Source organism: Oryctolagus cuniculus, chromosome 3, assembly GCF_051225735.1.
Source record: "Oryctolagus cuniculus isolate XC-2025 breed Fujian yellow rabbit chromosome 3, ASM5122573v1, whole genome shotgun sequence".
In the NCBI taxonomy this organism is placed as follows: Eukaryota; Metazoa; Chordata; class Mammalia; order Lagomorpha; family Leporidae; genus Oryctolagus; species Oryctolagus cuniculus.
In genome coordinates, this window is record NC_142869.1 from 58441457 (window position 1) to 58461940 (window position 20484).

The window sequence follows — 20484 nt, forward strand, 5'->3', positions numbered from 1 at the left end:
TGTTACCTTCTTGGTTCCTCATCTGTCAATGTAGGCTGAGATAGTTAGATAATAATGTATGTAAATGGAATGTTCTGCTTCACCCCATAAATATGCACTACTAATCTCTTAGGGTTTGGGAAGTCCAATCCTTTCTACTGGCAAGAATCATTAGCACTCAGGTCTGTGTACTTTGTATTCTTTGGAGTCCAAATATTCTCAATACTTCATCATTCTCCAATGGCATGGGGTCCTAAAGATCTTGAAAACTCCCAACAGGTGCATTTATCACATACAGAATTTTTCCTCATCATGTCATCTCCCTCAAGAAAGAGTACCTTCTGGTTTATTACACATAACACCCATTTGCTATGATTTGGTCAATAACGTCTCATATGGTGACTGAAGAAATTATCTGTTCATCTTTTTCTTCCTAAATGTTCCAGATTCATCAATGCTTTGGGCCTAGATCACACTCCTGTCTCTTCTTCCACACATCTATTGATCCAAAGCAAATCATTCCAAAGCATAATGGATTAAAATCATATTTTAGTATTGTAGGGTATTTAGTAGGGTCTGTGGTTAGAATGGACCCAACTAGAAAGCTGTCATTTGGGGTCTGTCATGTGATTGCCACCAGTAAGTGACCATGACTGATGACATCTGAGGACATTGCTAAACAGGATATCCAATGGTTCACTAGCGTGGCTGTCTTAATCTCACTGCAAATCTATAGAAATATATATTGTATGACAAGTTCATGAAGTCACATAACCTGCTTGGGAGCTAAGCCTTACCTTTAGGGGGACATAAATCTCAGAAACTTCACAAGACAGTGGCAAAACCCTTCTTGTGACCTTCTGTAAAGCTGAATTAGATGTGTTGTAATCAGGTACAATATGTTTCCCCATTTAATGCAGACACAGACACCACTCATCTAAAGTGTAAATGGGCTAGATCAAACACATCCTGGCTAGTCTCAGTCCTTGACTGAAGTTTGTTCTTCCTTTATTTCAGTAGTCCAATTTGAAATTGAAAAGAGGGCAACAGTAGTTACTAGTTATAAGTACAAATGCTAACATTCTATGATGTAAAACTATAGCCTAAAAATATTGTAAGCCTTTCAACATAGCGTATGTGACCTTCTTTACCCGTTTCCCATTCCAGACTAAATGTGTGTGCGCACACACTCACCAAGATTACTTTAATGACCTTTTTGTTTAATATGGCTTCATTGTCATAGCTGTCCTTGAACTCATTGTTTCTAGTTTGTCTTCACAGGAATATACGATGCATATTAAACAAAGTGCCTCCTGGCAGCTGCAGATGCTGTTATACTTGGGCAAGTTGCTTCAATGCCTTACTGCTTAGAGCTGCTTGCTTTTCCTTAAGGCCTTTGTCCTGAATCTGATAGCAATTGTCCTGTCATGTGCTTGGCATTTCCTCTTTCCTGAAAGCTGTGACTTTGAAGAAATTAGCTGAAAATGAGATATTTAAATATCACTGAAATGTAAACTGAACTGAATGCTTTTCTCAGAACAAGATGGAATGGAAAAGCAATACTTACTTCAGCATAAAATACCTTCTTTAATTATGAAATACAATGAGAAAATATATACCATTCAGGATTAGAGATAAGAATTTTATCATTTTAAAATGTTTCTATTTTAACTACACTTTTGCTTGTTTGGTTTGACACAAGTGTAAGGGGTTCCAAATAAAATGTCTTATTTCAACTTCTGATGTCTGCTCAGAAGGAGACATTGAAGAGGTAGGGGGTTTCAGAATGTTTGTAGAAAATGCCCGCTATGAAAAAACTGTCCATGAATAAAATTTTTGCACCAAAATGAACTTATTTTTAATCTCACATTTGCACAAACTTGGACATTCTCTAATATTACTGGGTAAATAGAGAACTTCAATTCTACAATGTGATCATTTTTTACAAGGGAGATGTTGCAGAACAGAACAAACTATTCCCACTTCCTTGGGAAGCTGGGAAATCTGGCCCAGCTGGCATGACTGTTGGAAAGTTGAAGATGTTAGTAAGGTTCTCGTAGGCACTTTCTGAGAAGGCCAGGATTTACCAAACATTGTTATTTCTCCTAATTCAGCAAGATTGACTTGGAAAGTTGGATTACATTTTACTCATTCTTTTGTAAGAATGTGTCACAGGCTGTTTACTCATCAATAGTTTGGTCATTATAAAAGTAATGATGGTATGGCCAACGCCGCGGCTCAACAGGCTAATCCTCCGCCTTGCGGCGCCGGCACACCGGGTTCTAGTCCTGGTCGGGGCGCCGGATTCTGTCCCGGTTGCCCCTCTTCCAGGCCAGCTCTCTGCTGTGGCTAGGGAGTGCAGTGGAGGATGGCCCAAGTCCTTGGGCCCTGCACCCCATGGGAGACCAGGAGAAGTACCTGGCTCCTGCCATCGGATCAGCGCAGTGCGCCAGCCACAGCGCTCCGGCTGCGGCGGCCATTGGAGGGTGAACCAACGGCAAAAGGAAGACCTTTCTCTCTCTCTCTCACTGTCCACTTTGCCTGTGAAAAAAAAAAAAAGTAATGATGGTAGAACTTTAGTGTTATCCAGGACCAATAAAATATATTTAAACAGAAAAAAATAAGAAACTTTACAATAAATGGTGAAAGAAAAGGCAGAATGAATTAATATGTTGATACTAGTCAAAGCTAGGTTACACTGCCAATTTTCCTATTTTTGGGATGTTATTTCAACAATCTTTTCTCTACGGGGAAAAGTGGTGTGTGTTTTTATTTTCATGAATATGGGAGTGTTAGTTCCTTGAAACAAAATAGCATTGTAGAACGTTCATTTAGCTAAAACTCTTTATCCTTCCTCACTGCCCAGATCCGATAAGACACTAGTCAGTTACTTTGTGTCTTAGTTGGTGCCCTGCTATTTCAGGACAGCGCTATCAGTATGATATTCATGGAGCACTCCAGCGGCAGCCCAACACTGGCAGGTGACTAATACATCCTGTCATCTGCAAGATATTCAGGACCACAGCCTAAAAGGGATTGCAATGAAGTCATTGTCTTTCTGTTAATGTCACAAGGGGTACCAGCAAGCCTGAGAGTAGACAATACAGACAAGAGTTAAAACTAGCAAACCTACTTCCATTTTTCTCCTTTTGTCACTTAACATGTAGTCCTGTGCCATGGTGACAGTGATGTATAATAATTCAGTTCAGCCATTAAAGATCAAAGGCTTTACAGAACTGCCAAACTCCTTCCAGCTTGTCATCTTGGACTTGAAAACGTACACAGGCCTCAGCCAGAGAGTACATGCCTTTTAGGGTTCCTGACACTCCTGCTTCTAACCGTGAGAGTAGAAGAAATAGTGATGATTTGAAGCTGGTTCCTTTGGACTTTTTAGTACACTGACTACTTGTAGAAGTGGTCTCCATGCTTTGAAATGATTGATTAGGAAAAAACAATCTACAAAAAATTTGAGAGTTTGTGTTTATTCTAAGAACTATGTGGAAATGTTATTCCTTTAAATTGCTTTTCAACCAATGCTGTTTGGAAGAGTGGCAAGAGTGTGAGCTTAGCAGAAAATGAAGGAAGTAGAAGATAAGAAGTAGCAGAGCATGGTTTCATGCCTAACTCACTAGCTTGGTTCCCCACCACTAACTTTTATATATATATATATATATATATATATATATATATATATAGTCAGTAATACCAACTACAATGGCAATGAGGAGTCAATAAAATCATATTTGTAAGGCATCTGAACTAGTGCCTGAAACATAATAGCTATTAATATATACATTATTTATAATTAATTATAATTTACCTGTTTTCCATACTGTAACTTTTAACAAGCTACCTCAGTCTATGATATGAGATAGAGAAAAGTGTCCAAACTCATAACTTTGGGAAAAAGTTGTTAATTAAGCTCTTTTAGAGACATCAGAAACTAAAAGTCAATCTGATTTTCTGTCCTGAAATTCTCCCACCCTATATATACACACACACACAGTGAGAGAGAAATTCAAATGTGAAATTATATTAGAAGTTTTAAAGCAAAGCTCTATTAGCTTTTTTCTGTGTATATACCTGCTAAGTTACCTAAAAATGCTGCTTTCAAAACTTTAGAAGGTTCAACACATTGTCTCTCTTGAAATGTGAATATTATTATGACCCGTAGAATCAGATTTTGGGTTGAATTCCTGCTCTGCCATGCTATGTGCCCTTTGTCATATTGATCCAAATTTTTAGGACTCAGATTTATTATCCATAACATTAGGATCAAACGTTTACCTAGTAAATAATATGTCATTATAAGACCTAAATGAGACCACTAACTGAAGCATCCAGTTAATGCTAATTTTCTCCCCTTCCTTTATGTCATTACTATATATGTTGTTGTTGGCAGCTCATACTGGTTTATAATGCAATTTGAGGACAGCGCACTTTAAAGACAGTGTACCTGAGCATTTCTGTAGGCAAAAAAAAAAAAAAAATGTAATCTACGGTACAGATGAGCACACTATCTTGATTGGTTATAACGTTATTTCTGCTCATTGGAAATCAGAAGCTCAAACTTGCACCTAAGATATGGTTGGGAAGAGTGATATGATTCAGCCCTGTTCTCTTTGGCTTGTCTTCACAAATCGCTTACAAAATCCATGAATTTAAACATCTATTTTTTGAGTTATCATTCTCATTTAACACAAGTGAATTCTCATTTGATGTAGAGTGAATGAACAGCTAAGGAGTTAACAATCAATTCAGAATTCCATTCTCATTAATACAAAATAGACATGTCTTTCAACCAGGTGTGACAATTTGTTATTTCTTCCCAAACTATTCTGTAGTATAAACTTTATAATTAAGGCCATAGTGTGGCAATAAATAAGTAGAGTTCACAGACTAAGTGCTATTCACGGGAGGCAGAGATTAATTAGAATAAAACCAGAAGATGCATTTGTAATTAAATTTTGACAACTGGAAGATGATAATTTCAAATACATGTGAGCTAATTTGTAATTAAATTCCATCTCAATTTTCTTAATATTGCAATTTCATATCCTATATTATCATAGAAAACATTGTTACTTTTTGTAAAGCCACAGTTAAATCTGCATATTCATAACCAATAAGACATACTCTAAGAAATTAGGTGATTTTTTTTTTCCAGGAAACAATTTTGTCTAATAGAACCATAGGTTTCTTGGGGCACAAACATTGGTTTAACTTCAATTGCTATTCATTTCATGGTGTTTAATTCCACTGTCTCACTGGGGACATTGGAGGCTCAGTCCCAGCTCAACCTATTACAAAGGCCATAAGTAAGGTCGCTTTCCTCCTTTTAATGACTCACAATTAACTGTGTATATAAACACAGAACAGCTTGTTATATCAACTCCCTTTTGTTTTGAAAATCATTTCTGCTTTAGTCAGCCAGTTGTGAGGCATTTATCCTTTAATTGCAATCATTAGAAATATGTTAACAATTATTCTCCAGATTTAATGCCTTGAACCATGTATTTAACATAGTAAGTTAGTGAAAAGACCTCTTATCCCATATTTTACTATATGACAAGATTCTGGACAGGTGCAGTTAACACATTGATTCTCAACCACTTTGAAATCTCACGGGGAATGATTACTAAATTTCATATTCATGAGAATTGCAGCGAGAGGGTAAATAGCTTACTTTCCTAAGTATCCACAGGGATTTAAAGTCAGGGTTGTCTGATCCTGCAGTCTCTTTTCACTATTCCCTACCACTTATTTCTTGTACAATGCGATGAAGCTCAATTCAACAAACATTATGTTTCTATTATGCACCAAATACCATAATAGATTCTTTGAAGGGAGAAAAGATTAACAAGACTATGTTTTTCACAATTGTGAAAGTCAGCATTGTTGCTGCCTTCATTTTTGACCCATAAACCTACAATGTCTCTTCCTTCTTGCCTTTCATACAAATCCAAATTCATCAGCTCTATTAAAGGTAGTCCATCAACTCTTCCTATACTCTTCACTTTTCAATCTCACCTCGTTAGACCATCCAACACAACTGTACTTTCAGCAATGCTATTTCAACAGATTGTACCTTTAATCTTTGAATTTTTATCAAGTGTTCTTATTATAATATTCTTCTGTTGTTTTGTGTAAAGTTTAATTTAATTGTTTCAAATATATGGAATAAGACCACAATTTTGGATCCTCCATTCCTACCATAAAGTGTCATCTCTATAGTGTTGTCCAATAGAATTTTATTCAATGATAGAATAGTTTTATAAAAATGTAGCTAGTATCACTGGGAAAGCGAACTTAATTATACTTATTTTTTTTTTTTTTTTTTTTTTATTTTTTTTATTTTTTTTTTTTTGACAGGCAGAGTGGACAGTGAGAGAGAGAGACAGAGAGAAAGGTCTTCCTTTTGCCGTTGGTTCACCCTCCAATGGCCGCCGCGGACGGCGCGCTGCGGCCGGCGCACCGCGCTGATCCGATGGCAGGAGCCAGGAGCCAGGTGCTTTTCCTGGTCTCCCATGGGGTGCAGGGCCCAAGCACCTGGGCCATCCTCCACTGCACTCCCTGGCCACAGCAGAGGGCTGGCCTGGAAGAGGGGCAACCGGGACAGAATCCGGCGCCCCGACCGGGACTAGAACCCGGTGTGCCGGCGCCGCTAGGCGGAGGATTAGCCTAGTGAGCCGCGGCGCCGGCCTTAATTATACTTATTTTTAAGTTGTCAAATGTGGTTATGGTTATCATATTAGATAGCACAATGAAAGTGTTTCACAAGATATAATGAATAAACTATTTAATTACTTCTAAATAAACAGAAGAAAAATTTCATTAAGCCATCTAGTTGGTAACAGAAAGATCAGTCTGTATGGATACATGGTCCAAAATTAAGTGAAAACATTTATACTTTGCTTTATGATTGTTAAATTGAATTGCAATCATATAGGTGTTATGATGAAAAACACTGAATTCTCAGAAACTCTTCTAATCTTTAAATGTAAAAATTAAGTCCAGGGGCCAATGTTGTGGTGTGATGGGTTAAGCTGCTGCCTGCAACACCAACATCCCACATGGGCATCAGTTTGAGTCCTAGCTTCTCTGCTTCTAACCCAACTCCCTGCTAATAGCCTGAGAAAACCTGAAGATGCCCCACATGTTTGGGCCCCTGCAGCCCTCATGGGAGACCTGGATGAAGCCCCTGGCTCACAGCTTCTGGCTGGCCCAGTCCTGGCTGTTGCTGCCATCTCGGCAGTGAACCAGAGGATGGAAGATCTCTCTCTCTCTCTCTCGTTCTCTCTCTCTCTCTTTAGTTAGTTGAAAGTTACACAGTGAAAGAAATTTTGAAAGAAACCTGCTAGATTTTATATGTTTAAATATACTAAGTGGACTGAAAACTTTCACCTTTCTAAATATGATGAAATCTTTCTTTTATTTACCAGCACTGGCTCAATGAACTGGAAATTTTAGCAATGGTCTTTGCCGCGGCCATTCATGATTACGAACATACAGGGACCACAAACAACTTTCATATTCAGACTAGGTAAGCTGGATAAAATACTAACTTACATAAGTTAACATTTGAAAGTGTTTCTTTCTCATATTACTTATTTTAAGGGAATTAAAAGCAATCAAGACTAATAAGAAAGGGTTTATTAGATTTGAGGAAAATTACTTCAGCCACAAATATGTAAATAGCTAATTATTATTTTGCAAGAACCTTACATAGATTGTGTGGCATATTAAGCATTTTAAGGAGTTTAAAGAAGTATAAGGCAATTCCTCTCTGCCCAGAATTTATACTGTGAGCTATCACACAACTCAGACTTATCTTGTAACATGTAATTTAAAGCATTGGTTCTGTGTCATTATATATTTGAAAGCAATAAAATTAGATTCCTAAAAAAGTACAGAAGTCAAAAAAATCTCACTTCTAGGACAGCATAAAGTCTTAAGTTTAAAGAAACTGAAAAAAAGTTTGAAATGATGGTTATAATGACAATTACTTGACTCAAAATACCAGAGTGAAAAGGGACTGCCATAAAAAAATGCGACAGACTGAGAAGCTTAAACAACAGAAATCATGCTCAGTCTGGATTTGGTTCCTTCTGAGGTCTCTCCCCTAGATTTGCAAACAAGCAGCCTGTTGTGTCCTCACATTGTCTTTTTTCCATGCACATGCATCCCTGCTGTCCAGTCTTCTTTACATAAGGACATCAATTATGTTGGATTTGTGGTATGTTCACACTGAGAATTCGAGCTTAACCATATTCATTTTGAGGAGAACCAATCAGCCTAACAGGAAGGTAGTCTAAACTCAGTTGAACAGAGATCCCAATTCTTGAGAGGCAGAACTTGGTCTGGTGCCCAAAAGGGTCTAACTTATTTATACTTAGAAGTTCCTGAAGTTTCTGTAAGTCTTTCACTAGTCAGGAATGCTTAGCTGGGATTTATAAGAGACTGATGTCTCCCTGGAACCACTGTATAACCACCTATTCTTACTGAGGGAAAACTAAATTTAGAAGTTTTTTTTGTTTAGTTGACTTTCTTAGAGAAATTTTATGTTTTTAGAAAAAATAGCAGAAATTACAAGGAATTCCCATATAGTCTCTCCTGTCATTCTATAATTACCCATTATTAATTAACATTTTGCATTGGTGTGGTACATTTGCCAAAATTAAGGAACCAATGTTGATACATGTAATTAGCTGACATCTATAGCTTATATTAGGGCTCACTGTTTGTACTATAGACCCTCTGGGTTTTGACAAGGGCATAAAGTCATGAACCTACTGTTGCAGAATCATGCACAATAAGATAACTGCCATAAAATCTCTGGTATTGCTCCTATTTCTCTTTTTCCTCTGCATATTCCTGTAGCAATCATTGATCTTTTTAGTATCACCTGAGTTTCATACTTCTCAAAGTTCTATATAGTTGAAATCAAACAGTGTAAAGCTGTTTGTAGAGACTGACTTCTTCCACTTAGAAATGATCATTTAAGTTTCCTCCATGTATTTTGATAACTCAATAACCATTTTGTTATTGCTGAATAATATTCCATTGTCTGGATGTACCATAGTGTGTTTTTTCTATTCACCTATTAAAAGAGATGTTGGTTGTTTCCAGACTTTGGTACATATCAACAACAATGGCATAGGCATACATGTGCAGGTTTTTGTGTCTTTGGTTCATTTGTTTTTGCTTTGAAATATTTCCAAAAACTATATTTTCCAGGGATATGGAGTTTTTGTGTTGATATGGGAAGTAGAGAAACATTTAATTACTATATTAGACACTGTAGAACTTAAACAGACCCTAAGGTGACTAAGCTCAAAAACCATCTCATCTAAGACTTGCAGTTTAAGAAGAGAAAACAAAGATCTCCAGAAGAACTGAACCATCCATCTGCTTGTAATCTGGTAATGGGAGGATCTGGACCAAGGAGCTGAGACAAGGGGCACTCTCTCACGTCAGGTTACTTATACAACGGTGCTCCTGCAGCCACAGACACACCGTGGCTACTTGATAGAAACACAGTGAGGGTTGAAATTCAAGTAAGGAAATGATGGGGAAAGCAGTCTGTCCATCCCTGGAATGGAAGAAATCCCCAGTCTCCCACAGAATGACAGTAAATGATGGGCAAGGAGAAGCTTGCAGCCTGGTTCGATGGCAGCAGCGTTAATTCATATTCACCTATTCACAGAGTAGAGATGGTTCCTCTGCTTTTATTTATGTTAAACATCAAAGGAAAGAGCCTTTGCTTATCAAAGTCTCCCGACATCCACTGAACTCAAAAAGAGGAAGATTTTAATGAAAGATGGCTCATTACCGAGCTGGAATCTGCACAGGACAACAGATTTAGGAGTTGGAGAAGTAAATTGTTTCATATGAGGGCTTCACTTTTTTATGCTGAAATGTTCAGGTCCTGGGCGGGTCTTTTTTTCCAGAAGCTTCTTTAGATTATCACTTGTTAGCTTTCTTCTTTTGCTGTTATTTTGCAAATGCATGAAGAGCCCTAGGTTATGTTTGGTTTGGGCTGTGGAAAGGGAAGAGGAAGAAAAGGACGAAAGAAAAAGATGAAGACAGGAAAAAAGAGAAGCTAAAGAGTAAGCAGGGGGGAGTAAAAAATTGATGTTTTTCCTATTTTATATTAAGAAATTATATAAGAGAGCAAAAATGTCTGTATTTTACTTATTTTCTTATAAATTATCTAATGGTCAGTTATTGAAAATTCTACATGAAATTGAAAATTCTATGAGCACAATTGTTGTTACAACCAAATATAACAATAGTACATTCACTTTTTCCCCCCAAACTCTCATTACTGTCTCATATTTTATCAAGGCATAAACAAGGTTAGAAATCACTGATATTGGTAATTCTGTATTTCACATTACTCATTTTTTATTTGAGCCTAGAGTGCATTTCTAATTTGGAAACCCATTTACTGTGTAATATAAGATAACTGAAAAGTAATTTAGAACATAGGGTGAGGCTGGATTTGAGTTCAACGCAGATATAATAATTCATGTAATCCTTGAAAGTATAAATAAGTGGAAATAATTTCCTCTTTGTGAAAACGCTGAGCTGCATGTTACCATGGATACTGAATGTTGCTTAGAGTCTTGTTCTTTTCTTAGCAAAGACCATCTCAAACATTAAGACCATGCTGTATTCCCAGCATCCTTGTTGGATTTATGAGAGAAAACCATGCACAGTTATCTATAATAAAACCTGGTTCAAAAAACAGATCTTTGCTTGTTTCTAAAGGAAGAGTTGGTCATCTCTGAAGCTATTGTCTTGTAATATCCTTGACAAAACTGCTGTGGCTGGATTTGGGGCTATATGAGACAAGTGTGTTATTCAGGGGAAAAATCAGCTTTTCCCATGATTTCAGCAAATGTCTAGAAATCCACATGTTTTATTTGGGCAATATTTAATTATCTCATGTATGCTTTCTATTTCTGGTTTATGCAGACTGAATCACAATAATTGGTTAAATTATTTTTTGTTTTGTTTTATTTTTTGACAGGCAGAGTTAGACAGTGAGAGAGAGAAACAGAGAGAAAGGTCTTCGTTCCGTTGGTTCACTCCCCAAATGGCCGCTACGGCCAGCGTGCTGCGCCAATCCAAAGCCAGGAGCCAGGTGCTTACTCCTGGTCTCCATGCAGGTGCAGGGCCCAAGCACTTGGGCCACTCTCCACTACCTTCCCTGGCCACAGCAGAGCGCTGGACTGGAAGAGGAGAAACCGGGACAGAACCGGCGCCCAAACCAGGACTAGAACCCGGAGTACCAGCATCTCAGGTGGAGGATTAGCCTAGTGAGCCATGGCGCCAGCCGGTTAAATGATTTTTCGGCCCAATTGAGATATTTTTTATTTAATTTAAGTTATACAAGTTTCATGTATTTCATATATACAGGTTTAGGAACCTATTGTGATTAAAAAGGAAATCTATTTGGAAAAATTGAACTGTTAGCTAAGTGTATACCACCACACCTTTATAGCAGTGCTAGGAAAAAAAGAGGAATGAATTACTGTAGTGCTGGATAGGTTATATACCTTACATTGCATTAATAACAAATCTTGGCTCACCTGGAAGACCATCTGATACAAATCTTGGTTACTGCAGGGGACCCCAGATCTCTTTAGTTGTTTCTCTTTTTGTAAAATAATTTTTATTATATTTATATAAGGTATACAACATAATGTAGTGGGAAGCATATGGATAATAAAATGGTGTGAAGCAAATTAGTATATCCCTCATCTCACTCAGCTACATTTTTATTGTTGTTGTTTTTGTGGTTATTGTACTTCTTTATTTATTTTGTCTTACTCCTCAGTGAACACTCAGTTGAGAGGAAGTGCTGGGTTATAACTAAGACTCTAGCAACACAAAGCCTGAAACATTAAGTCAGTCTTGAGGGAGGAAATTTTATACCAGGAGGAAGGAAAGTAGAGAAGTCCAAATGTTGAAAATTATGGAAGCAAACTTTTTACTTGACTTTCCTTTTGCTCCATATTTCTGCTGCCTGTTTAGAACTTGCCAAGTTACACAAATGGGCTCTTCATTTGAGCACAGTGGTTTTGCTTTCATTCCACATTTATAAAAAGATATGGCAACTTAGGAGGACAGAGCAAGGAGGGGCAAATTCTCCATTTTACACACATGAGAGTGCTTGGAATATTTCAGACTACAGGAGAATACCAAACACATCCATGTAACATGAAGTAATTTATATTTAATAATCCAATGATATAAAAATACAGATAGATGAATAAAAACATTTCCTTGAATTCATCATTTTAAAAATTAAGTGTCCAGTATAAATTGGTGGTGAGACATAATTTTTGTTTTGAAATTTTGAAATATAATTGATTATTTAAGAAATTATTTTCTCCACTGCGACTTAAAGCACAAGGTTCTGTAATATTCAAACTTAATCATAACATTAAAAGTGATAATTACAAATGGACAATGATTTTCCACATTCTCTCTACCTCTTACCCAAAGTAACATTGATCCAAAGGAATAGCGGTATGAATCATCTGGAATGAGTATAAGGAGTTTTTATTTCTTCATTGACTTAATGAGACTGAGAATTTCTTTCTCCTTAGTATAAGTAGAGGATCTCACAGGTATATGCATTATAAATCGGGGAAAAAAAGCCAACACACATTTAAACCACACAATTAATAGGAAATTAAGCACCATGACAAAGAAGGATTTAGCCTCAACACCAATTCAATTAATGTAGTTAGTAATAATAGAATACCAAAGACTGGGTAGTTTATAAGGAAAAGATATTCCTCACAGTTCAGGAGGCCAGAAAGTCCAAGCTCTGAGGAGTGCCTTTTCTGCTGCATTGTCACGTGATGGGAAGAGTCACATGGTGGGAGGATGAGAACATGAGTAAACCTGCTCTCATGGGCCCTTTTCATAATGGAATTAGACTATCTGGGATAGAGGAGTCCTAATGATTTTTATAATAATTAATATCATTACAACAGGCTAAAGAAAACTCATGTGAACATATCAATAGACACAGGAAAAGAATTTGACATAATCCAGCACCCATTCATGCTAGAAATTGTCATTAAACTAGGAGTACATGAGGACTTTCACAACTTGATGAAGGGTATCTCCTAAGATAGAACAGTTGTTACCAGGGTTTGAGGTTGTTGGTGGTAGTTAGACATTGGCCCCAAAATACAGAATTTCAATTGGATAGAAATAAGCTCAATAGATCTACTATATAACATGGTACTATGGTTAATGACAATATATTGTGACATTAAAAATTACTAAAATAGATTTTAAATTATTTCTACACACATAAGTGATATCTGAAAAATGCATATTAGCTTGACTTAGCCATTCTACAATGTACATATTTCAAACATCTATACATAAGTTATACAATCTTGGTTAACTTTAACAGTAAAGGAACAATATATTCACAAAACCTATGACTAACATTATATTTAAAGTGAAAAAACTTTTAGATTGCCCACTAAGTTCAAGAACAAAGCAAGCATATAACCTCTCACTTTTGATTTTCAACATCATAGTGAAATTTCTAACATAATAAGACAGAAAATGTGGATGTGGGGCAAACGTATTTGGGAGGAAGGAATGAAACTATCTGTGTTTGATATGACCATCTGTGTAGAAAATCAGAAGGACTCAACAGAACTCTCTAGAACTAAGACTTGATTATAGCAGGGTTATAGGATACAAGGTTAGCATGAAAAACAGTGCTTCCCTATACAGTAACACTAAGCAAGTGGAATTTGAAACTGAAAATACAGTATCTTTGAATTAAGTACCTCCAATATGAAATACTTAAGTTTAACTAAATATATACAACTCTATTTGTGGAAAACTGCAAAACTCTGATGAAACAATAAATGCATAAATATTCCATAATCATGGAAATATTCATTCTTGTTATTATGTCAGTTCTTTCCAACTTGACCTATATATAGTCAAAGGAATCTCAAGAAAAGCTTCAGCAACTTACATTAAATATATTGACAAAGTGGTTTTAAATGTTATAAAGATAGGCAAAAGATCTAACATAGCCAATATAATATTGAAGGAATTGTACAAAGTTAGAGAACTGAACATTGCTTGACTTTACAGCTTACTCTAAAGCTACAGTAATCAAGATGGAATGATGTTGGTGAAAGAATAGATATGTAGATCAAAAGAACAAAATAAACAGCCCAGAAATTGATCCAGAAAGGTATAGTCAACTGATCTTTGTCAAAAGAGTAAAGGCAACATAATGGTGTAAAAGTATACTTCTCAGTATATGGTGCTAAAAGAACTGGATGATCCACATGTCGAATGTTTTTATAAAGAAATCTAGATACAGATTATCATGGTTTGAATGCGTTTTGCAGAATTCATGTGTTAGAAATTTAATACCCAATGGGACAGGGTTGATGGGTAGGGCTTTGTTGGTAATGTTCATGTCACAAGGGATCCTCCCTCCTGAATAGATTAATTCCATTATAAAAAGGGATCATGGCAGCAGGTTCACTTGTGCTCTCAGCCTTCTCCCATGTGATTCCTTCTGTCACGTGACAATACAGAAGGAGGGCACTCATCAGATCTTGGACTTCCTCTGAACTGTGAGAAATATCTGTTCCCTATAAACTACCCAATTTTAGGTATTCTGTACACACAGCAAGACCTTATTTCCTTTCAAAATTTAACTTCAAATGTATCACAAACCTAAATGTAACACAAAAAACTGTAGAACTCTTCAGAGAAAATCTAGATGAACTTGGGTTTGACAATGACTTTTAAAATACAACACAAAAGGCACAATTCATGAAAGAAAGAATTGGTAAGCTGGACTTCATTAAAATTAAATCTTATTCTGCTAGAGTCTTGAGTGAAGGGAAAAAAACACAGATTGGCAGAAATATTTTAAGAAGATATAGTTCATAAAGGATTGTCCTTCAAAATGCACAGCAAATACTTGAAAGTCAAGAAAACAATCCTATTTAAAAGCAGGCCAAAGTTTTTATCAGGTATCTCAGCAAAGCAGACATATAGACAGCAAATAAGCATATGGAAAGATATTTACATCAGATATAATCAGGCAAATGGAAAAATGAATTCACAATGAGATATCAGAACTGGTAAGAGTATGTGCTGGCCAAGATATGGATCAACAACAACTCTCATTCATGGATGGTGGGAATGCAGAATTGGTACAGCCAACTTTGGGAGACAGTTCGGAAGTTTCTTAAATGAGCCCACTCTTACCATATGATGCAGAAATTGCATTTCTTGGTACAGAGTTGACAATGTATGTCCATACAAAACCTGCACACAGATATTTACAATAGTTTTATTTATAATTCCCCAAACTTTTTTTCGGTAGATGAATGGATAAATGTTGGAACCACTAACCAGTGGGCATTATTCGGTACTAAAAAGAAATGCACTGTCATCCCATGAAAAGACACAGAGGGAATTTAAAAGCATATTAGTTAAAAGGAGCCAACCTGAAAATACAAAATATGATTCTGACAGTATGATGTTTTGGAAAAGGCAAAACTATACAGACAGTCAAAAAGATCAGTGGTTAGGAGCTGAGAAAGGAATAAAGAGTGGAGCGTAGAGGATATTTACAGCAATGAAACTCCTCATAAAAGACTCTAATGATAGGTATATATCATCATACGTGGTCAAAACCCAATGAAAGTGCACCAGCCAAAGTGAACCCTACGGTACATTGTGTACATTGGGTAACCATGTAAGCATAGGTCTATCAATCCTAACAAAAATACCACTCTTTAGGGTATACACAAGTGAAGGCAGAAGATACATGATCAATCTTTCTACCCTCCACAATTTTTCTGTGACCTTAAAACTACTGTAAAAAAATAAAGCCTATATAAAGCACTTAAAATATTATCGTTTTAAAAAAAAGCAAACTAAGTACTTTCATAGCTTTAAGTTTTTGATTAAAGGATTTACTGGTGAGGTAACTGGAAAGTTGAGTCTGTTTGTCCAGACACTTGCAGTATGTAAATCAATCCTCAACTTGGCCTTTTGTTTTGCTTCTTAGGTCGGATGTTGCCATTTTGTATAATGATCGCTCCGTCCTTGAGAATCACCATGTGAGTGCAGCTTACCGACTCATGCAAGAAGAAGAGATGAATATTTTAATAAATTTATCCAAAGATGATTGGAGGTGAGTTTCAGGGGGAACCTAGAGGAAAATTAACTTAGGGAAAAGGATAGATTATGTGATACAAAGTGAAGGAAACAGGTAAAATTAATGCCTTCCCAATACTACAAACTCAATTACCATTGACTGGATAAATCTGAGAAGGATAAGTACCTAAAAGACTTTGATGAGGAACCAGGATCTCTTAAATGTAGCTGAAATATTTCCAGGTGAATTCAACATTCACATGCATGTACAAGACTGCACACCACATAAAAATAATTCAAGATACACAATGATACACTTTCTTCAACTGAATATACTGAGCTGTATTCAGTATGTACATTATATAAATTCAAAATTTGAGTGTATTTATTCCTTCATTTGTTATTTTTCTGTATGTACATATATTGTTATTCTTTATAAAACAATCAAAAAATTTCAACGTGTGGTGGAAAAACTCACAAATACACTAAAATGATCTTAGTGCAGAGGGAAAGGTCGTGTGTTTCTCCAGGGCATCTGTTTGTTTAAAACATTGCATGAAATGGTGATTCTTACTGTCATAGAAGGAAATAACCAGATGTAACACCACCACTCTGCATAACCTTGCCTCTTTCTCCTCCTCCTCTTTTGGTTGTCATCATGCTCATATTTTGACTAGAAGTTTGCCAGATCTAGCAAATAAAAAGAAAGGACCTTGAGTTCAACAAAAATTAACTTCAGATAAGCATAAATATTTTTTAGCACGAGTCCTAAATATTCTAAGGGACACTTATACTGAGACAAAAAAAGTGATTATCTTTAATAAATTTATCTTTAAATAATTTATCTCTAATAAATAATTTTTAATAAATATTTAATATATTTAATATTTAATAATATTAAATAAATATCTTTAATAAATACTTAATATTTAATAAATAATTTATCTTTAATAAATATCCTGTTAAGAAGTAATGGACTCGGGGGCCGGTGCTGTGGCATAGCGGATAACGCCACCACCTGGAGTACTAGCATCCCATATGGGCACCAGTTCGAGTCCTGGCTGCTCCTTTTCTGATCTAGCTCTCTGCTACAACCTGGGAAAGCAGTAGAAGATGGCCCAAGTGCTTGGGCCCATGTACCTGCATGGGAGACCTGGAAGAAGCTCCTGGTTCCTGGCTTCGGATTGTCGCAGCTCTGGCTGTTGCAGCCAATTGGGGAGTGAACCAGTGGATGGAAGACCTCTCTCCGCCTCTCTCTCTCTGCCTTTCAAATAAATCTCAAAAAAAAAAAAAAAAAAGTAATGGAGTGAAAAAGATTCTAACATGTAAATATCAAAAGATTTGTGTTTATAAAGCAAAATTTAAAGAAATATCCAAAAGACAAGTGACATGGGATCAAGAACTGCCTTTTAAGAACAAACACAAAACAAAAGGTTAACAAGCAAGCCATAAACTCCCAGGACTACTGGTCTAAATTTCCAACTCTTCCTGATTGCCCATGCCGCTTCCAGATAGGAGTTCATATTTGCAACTGTATAAAGTACTAAAGGAGAGCGAGGGATGAGGAACTTTATTTTGGGACCTAGTTCAGACCTTTCATTTTAGATTAACATTTCCCTTCTATACAATGTTGCCTAGTTTTATGTGTTACTGATTGATTATTGACAATATCTAGCATTTACTGATCACTTATGTACAAAGCACAGCATGTTAGATTCCAGATTTCATAAAACTTTAATCTCATTTTATTTAGAATATCAAGTGAACCAAAATATTTGTGTTAATATAGATCTTGTCATAATTTGAGAAAAAATGTAATTGAGAACAATTTCCTAACTACTAGTAATAGCTTCATTTACCTTAATGTTGGGATAAAAGTGTTTTTTTCTTTTTTTTTTTATTTTTTGACAGGCAGAGTGGACAGTGAGAGAGAGAGACAGAGAGAAAGGTCTTCCTTTGCCGTTGGTTCATCCTCCAATGGCCGCCGCGGCCAGCGCGCTGCGGCCAGCGCACCGCGCTGATCCGATGGCAGGAACCAGGAGCCAGGTGCTTTTCCTGGTCTCCCATGGGGTGCAGGGCCCAAGCACCTGGGCCATCCTCCACTGCACTCCCTGGCCACAGCAGAGAGCTGGCCTGGAAGAGGGGCAACCGGGACAGAATCTGGCGCCCCGACCAGGACTAGAACCCGGTGTGCCGGCGCCGCTAGGCAGAGGATTAGCCTAGTGAGCCGCGGTGCCGGCTGGGATAAAAGTGTTTTAAGCAAACCATTCAATATACAAAAAGCAGATTAATAGCTGCTCATGGCTCCCATCTCAGAATCCAATTGAACTGAGTATCCACAATTTCTAAGAACTTCCAATATGTGTGGTTGCTTTGAAAAATAATCTGATCATATCATCCAGATGTAAAACATCTTTGACACAAAATCACAATTAAAGTTACCCCAAATCTTTGATTTAACTCACACCATGAGCCATATATTTTTGAAACAAATTACAGTTCTTATGCAAGCAACTTTTTGCCTATCTGCACAGAGCAAACACCAAATTGTGTAATCTGCAAGCCTTGCTGTGGTGGATTGTTTTCTACCTAATGCGAAGTTGTTAATTATAGGCTTACCATATTTACAGTGTCTTGGTTAAAATTTCCAATATGGGCAGGTGTCATGGTGCAGTGGGTTAAGCAGTAGCTTGGTATACCCACATTCGACAATGGAGGTTCCTGGGATCAAGCCCTGGATACTCAGCTTCCAATCCAGCTTTCTGCCAGTGTGAACCCTGGGAGGCAGCAGAAGATGGTCCAAGAATTGATTCTTTGCCACCCATGTGGAAGACCCAGATGGAGGCATCTTCCTTCAGCCTGGCCCAGTCCTAGCTGTTGCAGGCATTTGGAGAGTGAACCAGCTGATGGATGATCTCCACCTATCTGTCTCTCTTGTTCTGCCTTGCAATGAAAATTTCTCATATTAATTATACAGGGAGAAGTTCCAAAAGCTTAAACAGAGAATCTCCACTCACTCTAGCACCTTGGCTTCTCTGGGGTTCTTATGATGGACCACTCCTTGGTGCCAACCTTCCAAGTTCCAACTCTCAAGAGAGGAACTCTAGCGGTTCATTCTTATTCCAAACACTGAATAGATGTGTGACTGGCCCAATGACTCAGTCTCCCCTGGTAGGAAATATGAATACCCTGTCATCTAATGAAGATTGAGTCTTAATATTCATGCAAAGCAACTACAACGTAGTTCTATTCAGTACTTAGACTAAATGAATACTAAATAACTAGTACTGGATTTGCTAATAGCGATTTTACTAAAAAGATGCAAAAGCAGAGTCTTGAGAATACAAGCCTTTCTTATCTGTGTCATTTCTGAGACAGGAGGCTTTTAGTTTTGTTGACCATTTAGATTTAGAACGTTCTCAGCCCCACTGGGCTATTTTTCTTTTTGCTTCCAAAGCATCCAGATACTCTATTTAAAATAATGTTTCTTGAAACTGGCTAAAAATCCTTTCAGATAGAAAAAATTTAGGAATTGAAAGGGGAGGAGGGTTGTGGTAGTGTAGCGGTGGGAAGGGGAAGCCTTCCTTTCTGCAGGGGAGATGATAAACAGCGGTAACTTCTTAAATCAATGGGAGTTAAAGTTAATCGCATGCTTCTTGTAGTTACTTTTACATTTGAAAAGTGTCATCCTGTGTCCATGTCCCTTAAGAAAACTAAAATGTGATGAGGGGAATTGAAGGAACTGTTCCAGTTGAGAACAATAAAGGGCAGATGAACGTTTCTCCTTTTGATGATTCTACAGGGATCTTCGGAATCTCGTGATTGAAATGGTTTTATCTACAGACATGTCAGGCCACTTCCAGCAAATTAAAAATATAAGAAGCAGCTTGCAGCAGCCGGAAGGGTAGGTTATTTTCCTTTGTCTTGTGAAAGTTTCCTGGAAACTACATCAACACTGTGATTGGTTACTTTGTTCAATAATTTGACCATATCCTTGGTTTGACAGGATTGATAGAGCCAAAACTATGTCCCTGATTCTTCACGCAGCTGATATAAGCCACCCAGCCAAATCCTGGAAGCTGCACTACCGGTGGACCACAGCCCTAATGGAGGAGTTCTTCCTACAGGTGCCTCTTGCACACTATGCACATGTTTATGGAAACCGTCACTCTACATATTGATATATACTTTTCTGAACACAATCCAGGCCTGGTAACTTCTTTTTATCAACTGTCTCCAAGATATTCTTGAGGATTTTCACTGATGTATTAGTGTTTCAGATAAATAGACCTATGTAGTAAATTACATATTTTAAGGAGAGTC

The 20484-nt window shown here is 37.0% G+C and overlaps 1 protein-coding gene across 7 annotated transcripts in view; it reads left to right on the top strand.

The window, feature by feature from the left end:
- Positions 1–20484, top strand: part of PDE1A (phosphodiesterase 1A) — a 371956-nt gene that overhangs the window by 300909 nt on the left and 50563 nt on the right. For all 7 annotated transcript variants that reach the window (XM_051849383.3, XM_051849382.3, XM_008258812.5 and 4 more), the window contains 4 exons: positions 7422–7522; positions 16073–16198; positions 19964–20065; positions 20168–20288. In XM_051849383.3, coding sequence (XP_051705343.2) covers positions 7422–7522; positions 16073–16198; positions 19964–20065; positions 20168–20288 — 450 coding nt within the window. The remainder of the gene's footprint in view (positions 1–7421; positions 7523–16072; positions 16199–19963; positions 20066–20167; positions 20289–20484) is intronic.